Source organism: Mytilinidion resinicola, assembly GCF_010093595.1.
Source record: "Mytilinidion resinicola strain CBS 304.34 unplaced genomic scaffold BDZ99scaffold_10, whole genome shotgun sequence".
Classification (NCBI taxonomy): Eukaryota; Fungi; Ascomycota; class Dothideomycetes; order Mytilinidiales; family Mytilinidiaceae; genus Mytilinidion; species Mytilinidion resinicola.
In genome coordinates, this window is record NW_022985446.1 from 92,214 (window position 1) to 110,195 (window position 17,982).

Sequence of the window (17,982 nt, forward strand, 5' to 3'; positions counted from 1 at the left end):
TCAAGAATCTACGGACCTAAGTTTTAAGTTTTGACCGAATCAACCGCGTTGAACATGTTTTGGTGAACGTAGCGTGCACGCATCGTACACCTGACTTAGTTTCTTTCGGCAGAACAGGTAACTAGATTCAGAGTCCAATGATCTACCTCTATCTCCCCTGGCTTCGCCATTTTTTCATGCGTGACTTCATTACTACTAAATGCTAACCGCCATCAGGCCATCAAACCCCTATTCCACATCATTCCAGCCCTCTACTCATAGCCATCACTGAACTATAATATTCACCATCACCTCCACTATCTCCAATCAGCTCCACCCTTCCTCCATACGCTATGGTGGTTGTGGTAGTTGATCACCTCCGCCAAACCACCGCACAATCCTCCATTGAATGACCCATTCCTCCATATTGATACCACAGACACCACCCACCCCAACATGGCGGGTGGGAACTCATTTTTGAACCCCCGACCCAAACGACCATGGGGTCGTCGAAATTTTGATTTTGGAACTCTCCACCGCGACCGCACTGGAGAAAGAAACAAGTCCACAGTGGGTCTTTTATACGTGGCAGATTCCTCCTGCACGTGAGAAAGGGTTCGTCACCTGATGATATGATGATCAGGGGTAGAAGCTAAATCACGGCGGCGGGGTTTGGATGAGCACTGAAGATTCGTTCTCTCGCATGATCCTCACGTGAGTGAGCCAGGAACCGCCTATAAAGTCTCTGTACGATTTCGAAGATCAAGCGAACAGGACAGGGCGGATGTACTATGGAGGATCAAACCCCCATCATGACTTTCTTGATGGCAAATAAGAGGCTACGTTTCCCTCATGGAGGACTCCGGAGTGCGTTTCAAACGGCCGAGAGGTAGAGAATTATGTCTCCGCGGCTTTTTCTTGTCTGAGGCTCATCATCCCTACGTCTACCTTATCATTCTTCCTTCCATCGTTTGTACAAGGTTCTGCACACTACCACTTCCCCAGCTCGAAAGACCGTGAGTGTTGTGTTAGGATAGTCATCACCATCACGAATCCAACAGTCCCCACCGCCCTCATCTCTCTCCTCCCATTGTTTGGTTGTCCTTGAATGTTTGATCAGACACCACCAACACACAAACTCCATTTACTCCCGCAGGGCACGTTTTTACATCACAAACACCGCCCAACTCCATGAGTCCGAATGATCTACGATGATCGATCGATCACCCAACTCTCGCAACCATGAAGCCACTCGTCTATGTATTTTGCACTCGCACCCAACTGCCTCGACTCTGCAGGAAGAAGATAAAAACGAACAGCTCGACTACTCGTTTATACACGGAAGAAAGTTCTCTGCACGTGATATCAAAGATTCACATGACCCAAACCCCCTTCACCGTATCCGACGCAGAGGTCTTGAGAACGCCTAACCACCCAATATAAAAGACGAAGCTGAAGACACACAACAGATAAAAATTGGATCTCCGCTATTTGATATCTTCAAAGACTGTATATCGGTACAAAAAACGTACAATATATCGAAGCTGACCCACTACGCCCACAAATTGCCGTAAATCCCCATAGCCGAGTTACGGCCTGGATATCAATGCCCCTCCCTCCAATCGTGTCCAAACGCCAGATCATCGCTCAAGTGAAAGCAAGTATATCCACAAACCGAACCAAAGAAAACCCAGACTCGGCTATCCCTTATACTACACCCTCCGCCTCAACCAACCCCCCCATTCCCACCCGCATTCCCCCACCACTCCGCAAACCCCGCGCCCCCCGCCGTCCCCATCCTCCCCGCTCCCCCTGCCCCTTGTCCTACCCCCGCCACTCCCATCCCATGCCCATGCGCCCCCTGCCCCACAAACCCCATCTGATCCCCCGCCTGTTGCCAGCTCTCACTCATCTTGAACCCGTCTCTCGAGAAATCGTCCCACTGGTCCACCGCCCCGAGCATGCTGCTCAGATCCATCGGCGAGACATGCATGTTGTTTCCCAGTAACGGGACGCCCTGGCCCTGGAACGGCGTCCAGAAGAGTTGTTCCTCGGCCGGCGCGGCGGCGGGCCCTTGGGCGTTGTTGGGCGAGGAGGCGAAGGTGAGGGGCGGCGAGGTGGTGTTGGTGGTGGTGGAGGAGCGGGGTGGGAGGGAGGAGGAGGCGGAGGCGAGGGTTTGGGGGGTGAACATGGTTAGGGACTCCCTGCGGGCGGAGTCCTCGGGTGTAGCGGATGGGTATTCAGTTCGTGGGGGCTGGGGGCCGTTCGGTGGTTGGATGGCGTCGTAGTTGTCGAAGAAGTTTGTTGTGCGTGGTGGAGGAGAGGTTAGGGGGGGTTCCGCGACTGGGACGAGGGGGCTGGATTTGAGCTCGTCGGGAAAAGGGAGGTTCCATTTCTGGCAGAGGTTGTAGATGATTTTGAAGGTCCGTGCCGTAAAATAGTGGCAGGTGGACATGTCTTCCATGGCGCGGAGGCCGTCGATGAGGTTGCGGCGGCTGACGGGGTTGGACGAGTTGATGAGGTGGACGGTGGTAATGGAGAGGAGGATGTGGGTTAGTAGTAGGTTACAAGATCGGAGGCTGTAGTGCCGTCGATATAGCCTCATGATGTCTGATACCGTGTTTGCACTGTCTATGCACACCTCGCGGGGCCGAATGTCGGAATGAAGGATATCCACTTTCATGAGTGGTCTGAACAGATGGACGATGCAAGTGTGGTAATACATGCTTTGATCTTATTAGTATATCGCAGCAACGAGCTTGTGCCGACCTACTGAAGTGTGAGAACATGCGGTATTGGCAGGGCCTTGTCGTTTGGATCAAGCTGAAGTGCTTTCGGTAACGATTTGTACCAGTTCTTGTACTTGCAATAGGTATCGAGCAATCTTCGGCTAGTAAACCGTTCTCTAGGCGCGTAAAACATGAACAAAGAATCGCTAACTAGTTCTGACAGCGTACTGAATCCCTGGAGGAATTGCCGATTCGTGAAAACTGGCTGGGATTCGCGGGAAGCGTCTAAAAACAGTTGACCTTTCTCGAGGGCTACCGGTTCTTCGAGAATTGGCTTATCTAGATTAATGGCAGTCCTTGGAAGCTGAGATATGCGTCCAATTGCAAGCGACCATGCCCTTTTACACATTAGTCGTCGAGTCTCACCTCTTCTCCATGCATAACTTACGTATCAAAGGTGAAGCAGCCCCAAAAGGTGACTTTCCGCACTTCGATCTCGGACCGAGTTAGTCCTAGATTCGCCGAGGAAGAGTAGTTCAGATGTAAGCCTAATTCCACAGCCATCCTCATGCACCTGCCAGCATACATAAAACCAGAACTGTCCCGCCCAGCGGAGGGCTCCCGCAAGCCCATGACTGCCAGAGCTTGGACCGTAGTGAGGCGAGGCGACTCGTCCTCAAAGAGAAGTCGTCGAGCCTCAGCAAAGAAATGGTCTCCGGCCGTACGGGGGTTGCTTGGGTCGGTTCGAGCGAGTGGCTCGTCAGAGGAATGGCAAGCGTAGGCGCAGATGGCGTTCACTAATAGAGGGCTGCAGTACTTCTGACGACCGGTCCTGAAGTCTTTGTAGAAGCATTCCCTAGAGAACAAAACGTAGAACGGATGAGACCACTTAAAGTACAGCTCGAAGAGATGGTAGAGAAACTTCGTATCGCTGGTGACGGTGGTCCACGTATCTACGTTCGGAGGCGCAGGCAGAGTGGTGTTGGGCTGAGTATAGTTCTCGTCCTCGCGCACCAGTCCTAGGCTCGAGGTATGACCATAGTGCCTCGATACACCAGACTTCGTCAAGGCAGGCTTCCCGATGAGTACGGCAAGGTCTCCCTCCAACGAAGACGTCTGGCTCTCCAACTTCGGGGGCAGAGTCACGACTCTCCGCAGCGACTCAGCCAGCGAATCCAAGTTGTCGTCCCTCCGGATCTGGTGTATGATGTCCTGAATCTCCGACTCTGGCAGACTCCGAATGGACGCCACAACGATATCCGCAGCTCCCGAGCTGGTCTCGGCGATGGAGGCACTATCTCGCTTCACGGCCGTCTTCCCGCGACGGTTCTCGCTGTCGGCGTCGTAGTGACATTCCGTCTTATACACGGCGGTGCAAGTTGCGCACACGGGGGTGCCGCCATCGCACTGTAATGCAGATATGTCAGCAGCTAATTCACAGGCGACGCGCAATCCGAAGTCGGCGACGTTGGCGCAATCGGACTTGCCTTTGACTTCCGCTTCCTGCACGGCACACAGGCACTCTGCACGCATCGCCTCTTGGACGTCTTCTGCTCGGCCTGGCTGCTGCTGGACGCCACCGGGGACTGGGTGTTGTTGTCCTCCTTGGAAGCAACAGCGCGCGCCATGGTTCGGGAGCGGAATCGCGAGACGACAAGGGCGACAGACGTGAGGCGCGCGACGAGGATTCTCTACCGATCGCAGCGAGGATGTGGGAAGCCTGGGTCAGGGACAATGCAATTCATCCTGCGCTATGTGAAGCTATGTTGCTCGTTCTGGGCGCGTCGATAAGACGAACTATGACGTTGCCACCGCAGAGTCGTTCCAAACGGCGGAGTGTGGAGAGGCTAGCGGGAGAGCGGCAGCCTCGCACGGCGGAGGAGCATCAGGGCGGGAGCAATTGGCGGCGGGCTGCGACATGGGCTGGGGAAGCGTGCAGGACGCTTTGAAATCGCCATCATGGCTGGTTGCAGGATTATTCCCAGCGAGACGTGCACCAGCCCTGCTGCATTCCGCTGCCTTCCGCTGCCCGCCCGGTTGTGCTCTCGGATCGAGTCGCCGTGCCCCTTCGCCAACCACAACACCTCAGTTTCTGCTGTGGGCAAATTCCACATCCACGCGTCCTGCTCCGCCAAAGCCAGTTGCCGGCAGCTGGTGGCTTGATCCCTGATCACTAGTGCGGAGTGCGCTCCGGCAGTTGTACGACGCCACAGCCGTCACATCATTGCGATCTCTGTCTGGACAGCCTCAAGTGTCGCCACGGACCATTTGTCATCTATTGCCCCGTCACCAGAAAAACTAAAGCCATTTTCTGATATCGGTTGATGCCATGCCTGGACGTGATTAAGCAGTGCGAAAATGTCTGTAATGGTGATACCACTAAAGAAAATGGGGAATCGATGTATTAAATAGGGTATTCAAGTCCAGGTATACACGCTCGTCGCGAATGCCACAATGCAGGCCTATATCTATGCTGTTGAAACGACGAGGTGCTTCCAACCATGCTCAACAGAATCAGGTAGCAACACTTCCTAAGTCCTAACAACAACGGAAAGTGCCTATTTGTGCAAGCCGGCTTCAACCAAGCTCTTCGCTGTCCCCGCTCTCTCCTCATACAGCCTACGCAGATCGTCTACTGAAGCCTTTTTCAAGTTCAACTTATGAGGACGCAGCGCAAGCCCATTTGGCGGAGTCTGTGACGGCGCCGGGTCGAACGAGGGCATCCGTTGAAGGAGTCCTGGTGACGGCGCCCTCGGTCTCGGCGCTGGAACGGGCAGAGATGCTGACTTTGCAGGCGGCGGAGGGCCTGGCGGCTTGGCTGTGGTTGAAGAAGGATGTACAGGTCGCGCGAGGGATGTGATGGTTGGAGTCCTGCTCGCAGATGCGGGCCAGCTGGGCCGTCGAAAATTACTCACTGGCGCCTGTGGGTCTACAGAGCCGCGCCTTGCCCAGCTTGGACCTGTCGATTCCTTTGGAGAAGGAGACAATGATTCGCCTCCCTTCTCTGCGGCCGCCTCAGGTGCATCTTTAGGAGACTGCACAGGCTTACGCCTGATGGAATCCGTTGGACTCCCGCCTGTCATCCCAGGCAACGCCATCCTGCCGTCTGAAAACGTTCGCGGTTGGGCTTGCGTGGCATTCTCCGCGTTACCTATCTGCTCTGCTGTCAGGGCTTTCCTCTTGGGAAGTATTATTGTAGGAGTAGGAAGTTCGCCAGCACTGTTCGTACCAGATTTCTTCTCGTCTGGGATTTCCCATTGAGAAGGACGAGGAGGAGCAAACCCATCGGCCACGTAGCTAGTCGGTGACTCGGCAACATCTAAAGGACTGTCGCCTACAACGGTAGAATATCTAGGCGGTAATAGCGTGTTTAGAGGAGGTGCAGGCTTTCGTTTTGTAGCAGAATCAGGTGACTCTGACGAGGTCTGCTTCTCTTTCCATCGGGGTGGAAGAGGAGGTGGCTGATCTGAAGCTGAGGCAGCCTCGTTATCCTCCAGGATGATGCCCGTGAAGTGTTTTTCGTCAACATCTTCTGGCGGTTGGGCATACACTTTCCCTTCGAGTGGGTCTTCCCATTCGTTGGGGTCTGTTGGGAGGGCAAGGTCCTTTTGGAATGCAGCCGGGTCTACCATGCAGTTCTTTCCCAGGTCGTTAGGCCAGAGATCGATGGCTACCATCAGAATGCGCCTGACAATCGAGGAAGTTTTGGCATCTTCCAGCTGATCTGGTCCGCAGAGGAGCGCTGGGCCAAAACAGACTGCGAGATTCTCTGAGTTCATCTTATTTTGCTCCTGCCGTGCTGCTATGGCAGCCAATAGTGGGAGAAGATGCCTTGTCATGATCTCTCTAGATATAGAAGGCAGACTGGACCATTCCGAGGTTGGTGAAATCAGCTCAGTAAGCCTTTCCAGTGAGGGAAGCTCGTCAGGATCTCCGAATATTCTCTTTATCTCTTTATACGAAGACTGAGGGAAGATTGGCTGCCGAAGATCCGCATACCAGGATTTGATCAGTCCTGCAGCCATGATGACCCCATACGCGTCCCTTTGGTCAATTTCTCCGATAGCCTCATCGATGGCGTCAGAGTGTGGATACTCCGGAATGGGAAGCACAATCTGTCCCTCTTTCCAGACAATGAACTTCTGTCCGCGATCATAAGCCTCCTTCAATATTTCCTTGAGCTTAGAATGTGGCGGTATCCTGAACAGGCCCTCGGTGTCTATGTTTTCCTCCATGAGAACGAAATTTGTAGCTTCTCGGAGCACACGAGGAAGCCTGGTTTGGCCTTGGCTAGTCTTTGGGAGGGGTTGTCGGACCCCAAAAGCCCGCCGTCCACTCGCGTAGGGTGCATATATATCGTCTGAGAGTCGGCGATCGTGTAAGTACGCCGAGGGTGGAATAAGCAGATCTTCGATTGCAAGATGTAGAGCCAAATTGCTCAGGGTGGAGACTGATTGCGGAGTTCATGTTACTTCGAGATCGACAGAATTTTCTAGGCTGGTACGCCATTGGATACAGGAAACATACCATGTACAATCTTTCTCCTAAACTTTGGACTCACGATTGTGGAGAACATCTCAACCAGAATCCTGACCCAACTCCGCTCGTGGACAATGTAGAGCTTTTGTAGTCGCTTTCTCATCGCCCTTGAAAGGACATGATATGCCTGTATAAACCATCCCCAGCCTGGCCTATTCTTTCTGGCAGCTGTGGCCCCTTCGGAACCTCCTCCGGCGAAGAATATGACCTCGTACTCCGAGCCCTTCAAGAGCTCCTCTTCGCCGGGTAATCTTGCAAGTACATAGGGTAGTAACGCGTCGAAATCGGCTTCGCGGGTGTCGGGTAGGGCCGCGGCATTCAGTATGTAGATAGGTCTTCCATCTTTCGAGGTTATAGGCGAACGGTATAGGACGCTGGCCGCTACTCGAGCGAGGGGTGTTGAATAGTCGGACGATGTTTGCGGAGGAGGGACGGCGCTGAGTGACGAGCTTCGAAGGCGGTTGGCAAGGTGGGACCGCATGTCGAGGAGTTGCCAATGCTATGATAGCGTCGGTATGGCTTTAGGTGGGCGGAACGCAGTCGAGTGGTGAATGGCTCGCCACGAGACGTCTGCGCAGAAATATGGCACAGGAGCGATTGAAGGAGTAACAAACACAGGAGGCTAAGGATGAGAGAAAAGTCAAGCATGCGCAGATGAAGTCACTTCGCCATAAGGTTCGCCGCGGTTGTTGAGAGGATGCTCCAACGCGCGTGTGTCAACAGGTGGTTGTAGCCAGGCGGGGCTTAGGTGGAAAAGCAGGTTATGCAAAGCAATCAAGCTGTTACGCAGGGCAAATAGGGACAAGATGTTTCCTTCGTGTATCGTGCCCCGTCAAACATCGACGTCAGCAGTCTCAAGGTTCAAGGATTGGGGGTGGAGGAGCGGAGTGGTGGCTGCGCTGGCGCCATGCCGATTGATGCCAAGCATGGGCAGTCTCGAGTGAATCACCTCACCACGTAGGAGTGAAGCAACAACCATGGCGCTGGAAGGTACAGTAATTAGCTTCATTTGCTCGCGTCCGAAGCTTGTTTGCTTGGTATTAGCAGGGTCTACACCGCGGGGAGGAGACTTGATGTAAGCGTTTTGTGAGCCAACACGGCCGTCCAATCACATCGAGCCTTGCGCTTATGCATTTCCCCAGACTCTATGAAATGTCCTTCCAATAAAGAACTGTGACTCTATATAGGTACAATGTGCACTTGTAATTCCTGACAACATCATAGCACCCTCAAGTGTTCAGTGTTCATCAGACTCCTCATCTTCCGTAAGAGCAAATCGATGCTCGTCATCTTCGTCCATGTTTGGATCGAATTCGATATCTCGGAGGTATTGACGCAGCTGCTCAAGCCTCGTGGTTCTTTGTGCTATAATCTCAGGTGCAACTCCGGATTCCCTGATTGCACGCTCCACATCTGCTGTCGTAGGGGGAGCGCCGGTCTCTGGGTTGATCGCTGTCTCGCCTTCAAATAGCCATGGAATCAGGTTTCGGAAAAAGGTCTGTAGGTTGACATACTCGTGAAGAATGGTCGCTGTGTTCTCCATGTTTGAGTTGGCATGACTCCTTGAGTCGCTGAGATCATATGAAGGGAGGTTGTCCGTTGGAGGTAGCGGATCTGAAGTCGAAGTGTATCGGGCCGTGAGGCGGCGACTGAGAAGGCCAATAAGAGCTGGTGTATCGGTCAAGATGACATGTCGCGCAACTTGAACCTCGTCGAAGATGACTTTGTCACGGGTTTGGTAGTCGGACCAGTCACAGGTTGAAGCAACTTCGACCAAAAGGGACGTAGCTTCTGGGGTATTCCAGAGGTCCTTTGCCTTCGTAACGTACAGCTCGCACAGCAGAGTTTCATAATCCCCTTCTGGCTCCTTTCCCCAAACGGGCTTTGGGATGGGGTTAATCTCGAGCTCCCTGCACAGTCGACTCGCTATCCACGGATACTGTTGGAAGGCTGAACGCAGCTTGGACCTAGCCAGGTCCGGTCTATTGTGCTGACTGTACGCCAGGCCAACTGAGGTTGCCAGATTCGGTGGTATACTCCAAAGATCCTGGAGATAATCAGAGCTTACCATGTCGATTAACTGTTTGGGCTGGCGGGCTCGGAGAGCAAATCGGTCAATCACCAGACGTATGCAATACGGATCGCCTTCGGGATCTATGCTCAACAGCAATTTCGACCACTCGAAGGCTGTTCTCCAAGTCGAGCGCATGCCAAGGTTAGAAATGTACCTCCATCCCGCTAGCCAGAATTCCCGATTCTCCGGTCGCCGGAAACTTAAGCGTGCCTTTCCCTCGGAGAGGTTTCTCGAGAAGGTTGAATGGATTGATCGACCGAACGAGAATAGAGCTCGTTCGAGGAGATCCCCGGATGTTGTGTGGTCGCGTTCCTGCTTAGCTATCTCTGAAACTTGTAGTAGCGTCGAGATGTGATACGCTAGTACAAAGTCAGTCGTTGCGGGACTCTAGTATGTATTGCGGGCCTAGAAGAACGAGACACATCGCTTAAAGGGAGTTGGAAGCAAAGGAAAACCTACGATTGTTTCGAAGAAGCTGAATCATACGATTTGGGTCCATAGACGCTACACATGTTTCGAACTGTTTTTGCACGTCCTGATATGCCATGTTGTGCACAAATCGATACTCGACTGTACCGTCTTTCCGCTTCTCCACCACTTCCATTCCGAGACCTCCAGAAGTAGCCCCAGGCCATTCTTCTTTTCCTTGGATAAAGATGTTCCGCCGACGTCCTATGGCTGCCAGATTACGTCCGCTTTGCACGTTTCCGCGTACAGCACCGGCAAGGCCAACCTGCTGCGCACCTCTACCTCGACGCCGTCCACCAGCTGCTTCTGTGTCATCATGTCCCTCAAGAGCAGCCCTGCCAAACAGTCTACGCATCTCATTGGCCGCGTGCAGATGCTGCGTGTCCACAGATAGGATGGAAAAAAGTTCCTGTAACTCCGGACTGATGGTTTCACTTAGTGTGTCCGAGGCTCCGTCTCCTCCGGAGTGAGAGCTTAGAGAGAGCGCCAGCAGCGCACGGTCGATCTCATCGAGCTGCTGTGAGTTTGAAGAGTCCTTCGTCTTCTTCTGAGGCACTGGCTCTTTTCCACGTTTGTTCTTCTTCTTTTTGCGCTTGGCGGCCTTCGTGGTCCGCTGTTGGGGCGCTGGGGCCTCAACTACGGGTTCTTCATCGGACCCTTTCTCGCCTTCATCCGAGTCTTTTTCTTCATTATCGTCATCCTCTCCGAGCATCGCGAACATGCTGGCTTTATTGCTTGGAGCAACGATGGGCTCGTCATCTGACTCATCGCTCTCGGGATGCGATAGTTTTTCCAGCTGCTGCTTCTCCTCCAGCTCCCTCTGAGCTTTGCGTAGAGCTCGCGAAGACATGTTTGCTTGGGGTAAGTGTTGTGTTGGTCAAAGAGGAGGGCGGCCTATGAGTTGATGATGGTGCTTTCCTAGCGCAAACCAGTATCACGTGTCACAAGTTCGGCGATCGTTCTAATTCACCTTAGCACGGCACGTGCACGGTTCGCCCACCTCATCCACCTTCCGTCCCTCCCTCGGCTTTCACTTTGCGGTGTCCAACTCTCCCCTCGACCTCCTCTTCATCGCGTCCCAATGCGTCGAGCAGCCATTCAAGTGTTTCGCTCTGCTCGCCGTCCTACTCTCCGCAAGTTTGTCAGGAATCGCAGCACCCCGTTCAGCCATGTCGTGGGCACGCGCTCTCTAACCACCCGGAGGGAACGAGGGTCTATCAGTCTTTTGCACTCTTCCATGCTCTTCAGGAACTTCACGTATGCCGCTGTTGGTGCCGCTGTCGCCTCCGGCGCCTTCTACGCTATCCGTGGCACGAGTTCTACCTCCCCTATCGCCGCCGCAAACCCCATTTCAGCAGACCAAAGTCGCAGTCTTAGCAAGTCGAACGCCTACGCGAGCTCCCCCAAAACGGACCCCACTAGTACCGCAGCAGACAAAACCTCGGAATCTACTCGACGGGCGCTAGTCGTTGGACAGGGCTCATTATACACGGGTACGATCTCTGGTGACGGGCCGTTGTCGAAGGAAACGGACGATTACGGCAGGAAGGTTCTCGAGATGCTGACGCCGGAGCAGGCGACCCAGAAGCTCAGGAAAAATGAAGAATCATGGCTCGTTGGAAGAGGACAAGGTGTGGTTCGGTACGATGTGGTCCAAATTCCAAGCAACGATCCCATAGAGGATGACCATGCGGAAAAGATCATAGAAGTGCCACAGAGTGTGGCCGCAGCGGCCGAGAGCTCCTCGGCAAGCGACTGGATGTTTTGGGGGGTCTTTGATGGTCATAGGTACATACTGTTCCAAATGGCAACCGTGCTCTCGGAAAGCTAATATGTATCAGTGGATGGGTCACATCCGCCAAACTTCGCCAGACCTTGATCTCGTTTGTAGCACGCGAGCTTGATTCGACATACAAATCGGCACTCGCAGATCCTGCCTTGAAGTTCCCAGCTCCCGAGTCTATCGACAAAGCGATCAAGCAAGGGTTCCTCCGCCTCGACAACGAGATAGTTCACGAATCAGTCGCGAAGGTCAAAAAGGCACAGTCAAAACTGGTCGCAGCCGAACTTCTGGCACCTGCTCTGTCAGGATCCTGTGCCCTTCTCTCGTTCTACGATAGCAGATCAAAGCTCCTCCGAGTAGCCTGCACTGGTGACTCTCGGGCGGTCCTAGGAAGGCGAGCTGCGAGCGGGAAATGGACAGCGATGCCTTTGTCGGTCGATCAAACTGGCGGAACACCTTCAGAAGTGGAGCGGTTGCAGAAGGAGCACCCCAACGAACCGTATGTCACCAAGAACGGGCGGATTCTGGGTGGTCTCGAGCCAAGCCGTGCTTTTGGAGATGCGATCTACAAATGGAGCCTTAAAACTAACGAAGAGTTGAAACGCTCATATTTTGGTCGGACCCACTCTAGCCTACTCAAGACGCCTCCCTATGTTACCGCTGAGCCGATTGTCACAACTACAAAGGTCGACCCGGAAAGGGGAGATTTTGTGGTGATGGCTACTGATGGTCTCTGGGAAATGCTTACGAACGAAGAGGTCGTTGGGCTTGTTGGTCAGTGGCTAGACTCTCAGAGTGGTGGGAAGAATGCGAAAAATGGTCAGAGTGATTCGTGGCTCAAAAGCTGGTTCAGCACCCAAAAGGGCCTCCCAGTTGAACAAGGTGGAGCTGGAGACCCAAGCGGACAGCGTGCGCCCATTCGCCAACAGCAATGGGGCGCAAAGCCTCCCTACAGCGACCGCTTCGTGGTCGAAGACAAGAACGCCGCAACTCACCTAGTCAGAAACGCCCTCGGAGGGAAAGATCAGGATCAGCTTTCTGCGCTCCTGACCCTTCCCAGCCCCTACTCGAGACGATACAGGTAAGCCTCTGAATACGTACGGGATTTGTTCGCGTTTCTAACGTGTTCTAGGGACGATCTCACAGTCGAAGTTATCTTTTTCGGCGAAGGTGCCGGTAGCGGAAACGTCACCCTAAACAAGGAAGCCAGTGCCTCCCATTCAGACGTTAAGCCGAAACTATGATCCAGATAGATCAGTAGGAGGCCCCACAGAAGCCGTCGAACCCACTTCGCAGTTGGTTTACAAGATTTGGCGCAAGGAGTTCTGCACTTGTCATATGCATTAAATGCATCCTCATGACTGGACTGGCGTTGGTGACTTGGGTTCGATCAGCCACCCATCCACGGCGTACACGGCAAGGTTGCATTTGCACGTATCCTTTTTCCCTCTGAGCGATTACCTCATTATCCCTTAGCTTTTTCAAAATGAATTGCTACGATTGACATGGCGGGTTACTTGCGACATCAGTGTCTTGTGGGTTTTGACGCAAATGAGGTTCACGTGAATCGTTATCGACGTTCAAGAGTTGGAACGCGCCTCTTGAGTGCGTAGGGCGTGGATTCTTCGCGTAACATCTTAGACTGATGCGCAATTGAAGGACCAGCAGCATCACATTTAACTAAGGCATACCTAGATCCATACATCTCTGCGTGTTCCCAAAATTGCCCTTACCCGGCCATCCCTAAATGTTGACTTGCGTACCTGTACATGCTATCCGTTCCATGAAGTTTATATGAGGGGAAATGGCCAGCTGCTCAGCACTTTTCTTTTTACTCCAGCGATGGCGCCTCCCGACATCAGCGCTGCAAGGCTGAGAAAAGCCTTGCGGTCTGCCGCGGCTCAGCCTCAATTCCCGTGGTTCACCTTGCCCAAATGAACGTGAAGGCTCGGAATTCTACATGCTTGAAACCTCTCGAAGTTCTCGTTTTCTTGTGAGTGTCGAAACCAACCGGCCTCATGAGTGACCCGATCTCTGTTGCCGGCACGGCAATTGGAGTGGTCTCTCTCGGACTCAGCCTTTGCCAAAATCTAGTCGATTACGTGGAAGCCTTGCAGGACCGAAAGAACAGCATTCAGTCGACTTTGAGTAGGGTGGAATGTCTCCGGACGACTCTGGACATGGTCAAAGACGCAGTCAGTCATGTTTCTCCCAACAATCAAAATGTCGTCGATGCTGTTGAGAAGTGTCTTCGCGAGGGTGAGGCTGAGATGCGCCGCCTGGATGCGTTTCTGAAGAACTTGAAGTGCGATTACATCGTCACGGACAGTAAAAGCAAAAGGGTCAAATCGACCGTCCGAAAGCTCCTGTACCCTTTTAAGAAGGGGAACATCCAGAAGTTGGAGAATGATGTACAGACCATCAACGTTATCTTGGCAACTGCACTGCAAGCACTTGAAATGTTAGTTTGCCTTTTCTTTTCTCAATATTTACTCAATCGACGTATCATGTTGTCCCTAGGCGTTGTTCTCGTTGTGTATTGTATATGTCACGTGCTGTAGTGATGTGACCTCGCGCCGAGGGTTGTTCCTGCCATCTTGTAGATATCACATCCTATTGTTCGGTTTCCAAGTTGACACTGCATTCACAGAGATATTGACAGCACGCAATCAAAGCAACTCTCTTCGCTCATCTCCGCATCGACCACCACATCTGCTACTGTCGATTCCGTTCTGGACGGCGTTGTGGCGCTCCGTACCGATGTCTCGAACCTATCGTCCGACCTCTTGGGATCCGGCTCCTTGATCGAACAGGATATTAAGGAAGTCTGCCAAAATGTCTCCATTATCGTACCGGAAATACGGTCGGCGTTGCCTGCTATCGAGCATTCCACAGCGGAAACCACAAGAAGCACAACGATCATTCAATCTAATGTACAAGCAATTGGACAGGGCATTGGCGAGATCAGGCAGGAGCTATTCGCTTCGTCCGGTGGGCTGAAGCGAACTTCAGATCTTGTGCAGAGCCTGTTCTCCGACCTCACCCAATTTCGATCAGATCACGCATCCCGGATGGAAAGTCTCGTAGGTAGTGACCGCCACTAGGCTCTGCCATGCTGACAGCGTGGAAGGAAACAGAACTACGCACTCTTCAATATCGCTTGCTGTGTAAACCCGATGCCCTACGTGCTTTTTGCGAAGACATTGAAATCTCTGAAAAGGCACCCAAGCGACGGCGCCATCGTCCTCGTCCACAGCTCATGGGTCTATCTAGGACGTTTCAGGGCCTACTATGCCATTGCATTCCAGAACACAGGGAGGCACCAATATCACTCGGATTGGTTCTCTCTATCCCTCGAGAAGGAATTTACGCTGGCACACTTGCCAAACTGTCCGTTCTACAGCCCTCCAGAGCAACGCCGCTCCGTGAAAGCAAGAGTGGTTTGCCTCTGGGCTATCTTGGCGACGACCGTATCCATCGGATTGTCCTTTACGGCTGGCGCTGGCGGGTATTCTATTGCTCCCTACCTCTCCTGGAGCAGAGTTGTACCATGGGATTCTCCCGCTTTTGAGCTTCTGCTCAATGAGGTCGAGTTCTATGTGTATGATGACTCTTCGGGACGGTGCCGTCTAAAAGAACACGGAGATCTGGTAGAGATGCTAACATCGGCCACACAAAGGCTCCTCGAGATTTTCACGTTGCGGCAGACGCTACCACGGATCTCAATGAAGCTGGACAGTCACTATGCCATGTAAGGATGGTTAAACCAGCCTTGTTGAAGTACATGCTTACAACGGCGCCAAGGTCGTGATGGACCTCATGAAACCTGCAGGTCTGAAAGACGATAGAGTCCTTGAAGCTTTCAATAGGCTGCTACGCATGCTCTCTGAGGTCGGAGTCCCACTCAACCAGATCGACACAAAGGGCTAGTAAGGATTCCATCATCCACAATAGTTAAGTTCTCCAATTCGTTTGCCCTAGTATTCACAAGCTGAAGAATTGGGTGAAACAACGCCCGAAATATCAGCTGTACTGGCCATTGACTAAATGCGCTGACAGTTCCCCGATGGATCGGTGCATGGTAGTAGTAAGCACGCGTTATCCTTTCCCTGCTCTCGCACACATCTTCACGAGTATGAGCCTAGAATTGATCAAAGGAGGTCTTGACGCGGGCCCACGGTTAGAAAGTATCGAAGCAGGGCTGGGCATTGGTTCAGGCCACGACCCTTGGTACGAAGGACCATTCTATCAAAAATGCTTGTCGATGTGCCAAGAGCTTGCAGAGGGTAAGATTCCCAACAACCAGTGGGAGAGTGCTAACAAGATCAGTTTGCAGATGTAGGCCACTGAGTCTAGCGATCTTTCGAAAATCTGAAAGCGAGGTTCTCCATATTTTATCAAAATATCCCGTCGCCCTGAACGAAAGGAATTGCTTGGCCAAACACCCTTACATCTGTCATGCGATTGGCAGCCAGGGATCAAGATTCTACTTGAAGCTGGCTCTAAGACCCTTGCAGTAGACTGTGTTGGTACTCCTCTTATCGTTTATTGCGCTGTATCAAACGCAACAGATTCACTTAAGCTCCTAATTGAAGCAGATGGCTGCCTCCACGGACCCTCATTTTCCGCGAGTCTTTTCCAGTCTGCTTTCGTAGCTGGTTCTCCAGAAATCCAGAGACTGCTAGCCAAATCAATAGCCCTACGCCGAAACCACCTGAAGCAACTAGCTAGGGATCACCTACCAATCAAATTGATTCAAAGTCTGGGTTTATGTACCGATTCAGTTCTGGAAGGGAATTTCAATCACATACTCGACGCCTTGACAGCGCGAAGTGTTCGTGTGCCACCGTCTTTGGTTGTTATGGACCCGTTTGGACACCGCTCTGTTTATCACATGCTTCCACTCACCGTTAAGGCTGCAGAGTTGCTCTATAGCGCTGGGTTTCGCGAAGTCGACGCGCCGAACGAGGACGGCCTGCCACCGATTTGTTTTCACGCGATGCACAGGGTTCACCCGCCCAATTGGTTTCTCTCTAGTTGGTTCTTATCGAAGGGCGCAAACTTGAATGCAGACCTCGCCTTCAATTTTGGACATACAATGACTCGAACCTGGAAAGTCGGCCATGTTCTAGCGTACAGGGCCGGCTACTATATCTATCACAACTGGCACCGCTCCTGGACGACATGCTGTCACCTTGATCCAATCTACCACAACGACATCACCAACATGTGTCTTGAAACTTGCAAGATCAGCGCGCCGGACGACTGTGTATGCGGATGCTCGAAGCACGGATGTAATTCCAGTACCATACTTCTCAAAGGCCTTTCCTGTTCGCGATCAACAGAATTGAGGGGATTGGAATTCATCAAGATTCTCAACAACCATAGCTCATCCATAAATATAGACTGGCGGACTTCACAGCTACATGACGTGCTACGGGTCATGACATTCAATAGACTCAATATGCGGCATACATGCTGTAAATGGTCACGCCGGGTAACACGAATCAGCGTCGAGGCACCAGAAGAGGTAGACGAACTCCGTGAGGAAGACCGCTGGCAGCTCGAGCGACTTGAGCAGCTCATTGCAGCGTTCGAAACCTTTCTTCACGAGTCTGGAGAATCTCCACTGGATTTCTTCAAAGGATACTAGACGCGACGAACGGAAGAGGTTTCGAATGAGGACGAACCTATGAGCGAAGAGGAAATTCGTCGTATGGAGGAACTTGGCGTTGTCTTGGAGAAGAATCCTGATGCCGAGTTTACTGGAGGGAGAATGTTGTCCATGTCGATACAGTGGGAGATCAATTGCGACATCTGCGGCACACTTGCGGACGACGAGTACTTCCACTGCAGCATCTGCGATCAAGGGGACTACGATCTTTGCCAACTTGTTTCAATTCCGGCTTCCACTGTCATCGTCTAGCTCACCATATAGACAAGCGCTTTGTAAGGTATGCGACCGCCGTCAAACGCGCCGAAGTAAAGGCCAACGTCGAGCATAGAGAAAAGAAACCAAGTATGTCCAGCAAACCGAAGAGTATGGAGCTATACACGCAGAACAGACCCGCGAGAACTTGCGATTCGTGCGCTAAAGGTATGACTAATTGAGATCCCCGAACTCAACCCTCTCTGACAGCTTCTTCAGCTTTTCACGAGAATGAGTACGTCGCCTGCACCACTTGCAGTTATCACGACGTCTGCATGAACTGCCACGTCAGCATGAAGCATGGGGAAGCATGGCCACTATCCTGGGACTCAAATCGCAAAAGCTTTCCGGAGAGAGCCTAGGAAGACAACTGGATGCTCAAGCGACTTATAGAGAACGGCAATGTTACTCTAGGTGACGTCGAACATATTGAATTTAAGGTAAAAGTCAGGCCTAAGGCTATGTTCGAGTTTCAGGATAG

The 17,982-nt window shown here is 52.4% G+C and overlaps 7 protein-coding genes across 7 annotated transcripts; 3 read left to right on the top strand and 4 right to left on the bottom strand.

Moving 5' to 3' along the window:
* The first annotated feature begins 1,094 nt into the window (after window positions 1-1,094).
* BDZ99DRAFT_25981 (uncharacterized protein) lies at window positions 1,095-1,497 on the top strand. The gene has a single exon (XM_033713777.1). It carries the CDS (start codon window positions 1,191-1,193, stop codon window positions 1,407-1,409), a length of 219 nt encoding a protein of 72 aa, XP_033576246.1. The 5' UTR covers window positions 1,095-1,190; the 3' UTR covers window positions 1,410-1,497.
* A 208-nt stretch (window positions 1,498-1,705) lies between these two features.
* Window positions 1,706-4,656, bottom strand: BDZ99DRAFT_443474 (uncharacterized protein; the record flags this gene model as incomplete). Its single annotated transcript, XM_033717851.1, has 4 exons — window positions 4,196-4,656; window positions 3,157-4,115; window positions 2,753-3,106; window positions 1,706-2,705 (listed from the first exon to the last, which is right to left on the bottom strand). Exons 1-4 carry the CDS (start codon window positions 4,334-4,336, stop codon window positions 1,706-1,708), a joined length of 2,454 nt encoding a protein of 817 aa, XP_033576247.1. The 5' UTR covers window positions 4,337-4,656.
* A 610-nt stretch (window positions 4,657-5,266) lies between these two features.
* BDZ99DRAFT_388645 (uncharacterized protein) lies at window positions 5,267-7,728 on the bottom strand (the record flags this gene model as incomplete). The annotated part of the gene is made up of 2 exons (XM_033715586.1): window positions 5,267-7,145; window positions 7,232-7,728. 2 exons carry the CDS (start codon window positions 7,726-7,728, stop codon window positions 5,267-5,269), a joined length of 2,376 nt encoding a protein of 791 aa, XP_033576248.1.
* Window positions 7,729-8,228: 500 nt separating this feature from the next.
* BDZ99DRAFT_571143 (DUF654-domain-containing protein) lies at window positions 8,229-10,666 on the bottom strand. The gene is made up of 2 exons (XM_033728062.1): window positions 9,781-10,666; window positions 8,229-9,680 (listed from the first exon to the last, which is right to left on the bottom strand). Exons 1-2 carry the CDS (start codon window positions 10,637-10,639, stop codon window positions 8,485-8,487), a joined length of 2,055 nt encoding a protein of 684 aa, XP_033576249.1. The 5' UTR covers window positions 10,640-10,666; the 3' UTR covers window positions 8,229-8,484.
* A 204-nt stretch (window positions 10,667-10,870) lies between these two features.
* Window positions 10,871-12,941, top strand: BDZ99DRAFT_531295 (protein serine/threonine phosphatase 2C; the record flags this gene model as incomplete). The annotated part of the gene is made up of 3 exons (XM_033726448.1): window positions 10,871-11,577; window positions 11,631-12,653; window positions 12,705-12,941. 3 exons carry the CDS (start codon window positions 10,871-10,873, stop codon window positions 12,814-12,816), a joined length of 1,842 nt encoding a protein of 613 aa, XP_033576250.1. The 3' UTR covers window positions 12,817-12,941.
* Window positions 12,942-13,590: 649 nt separating this feature from the next.
* On the top strand, window positions 13,591-15,914 carry BDZ99DRAFT_520652 (uncharacterized protein; the record flags this gene model as incomplete). The annotated part of the gene is made up of 6 exons (XM_033725550.1): window positions 13,591-14,033; window positions 14,223-14,655; window positions 14,710-15,173; window positions 15,227-15,323; window positions 15,377-15,501; window positions 15,632-15,914. 6 exons carry the CDS (start codon window positions 13,591-13,593, stop codon window positions 15,912-15,914), a joined length of 1,845 nt encoding a protein of 614 aa, XP_033576251.1.
* A 1,146-nt stretch (window positions 15,915-17,060) lies between these two features.
* On the bottom strand, window positions 17,061-17,575 carry BDZ99DRAFT_520653 (uncharacterized protein; the record flags this gene model as incomplete). The annotated part of the gene is made up of 2 exons (XM_033725551.1): window positions 17,061-17,453; window positions 17,504-17,575. The coding sequence occupies 2 exons, from the start codon at window positions 17,573-17,575 to the stop codon at window positions 17,061-17,063; spliced, it is 465 nt and encodes a 154-aa protein (XP_033576252.1).
* Between the last annotated feature and the right edge of the window lie 407 nt (window positions 17,576-17,982).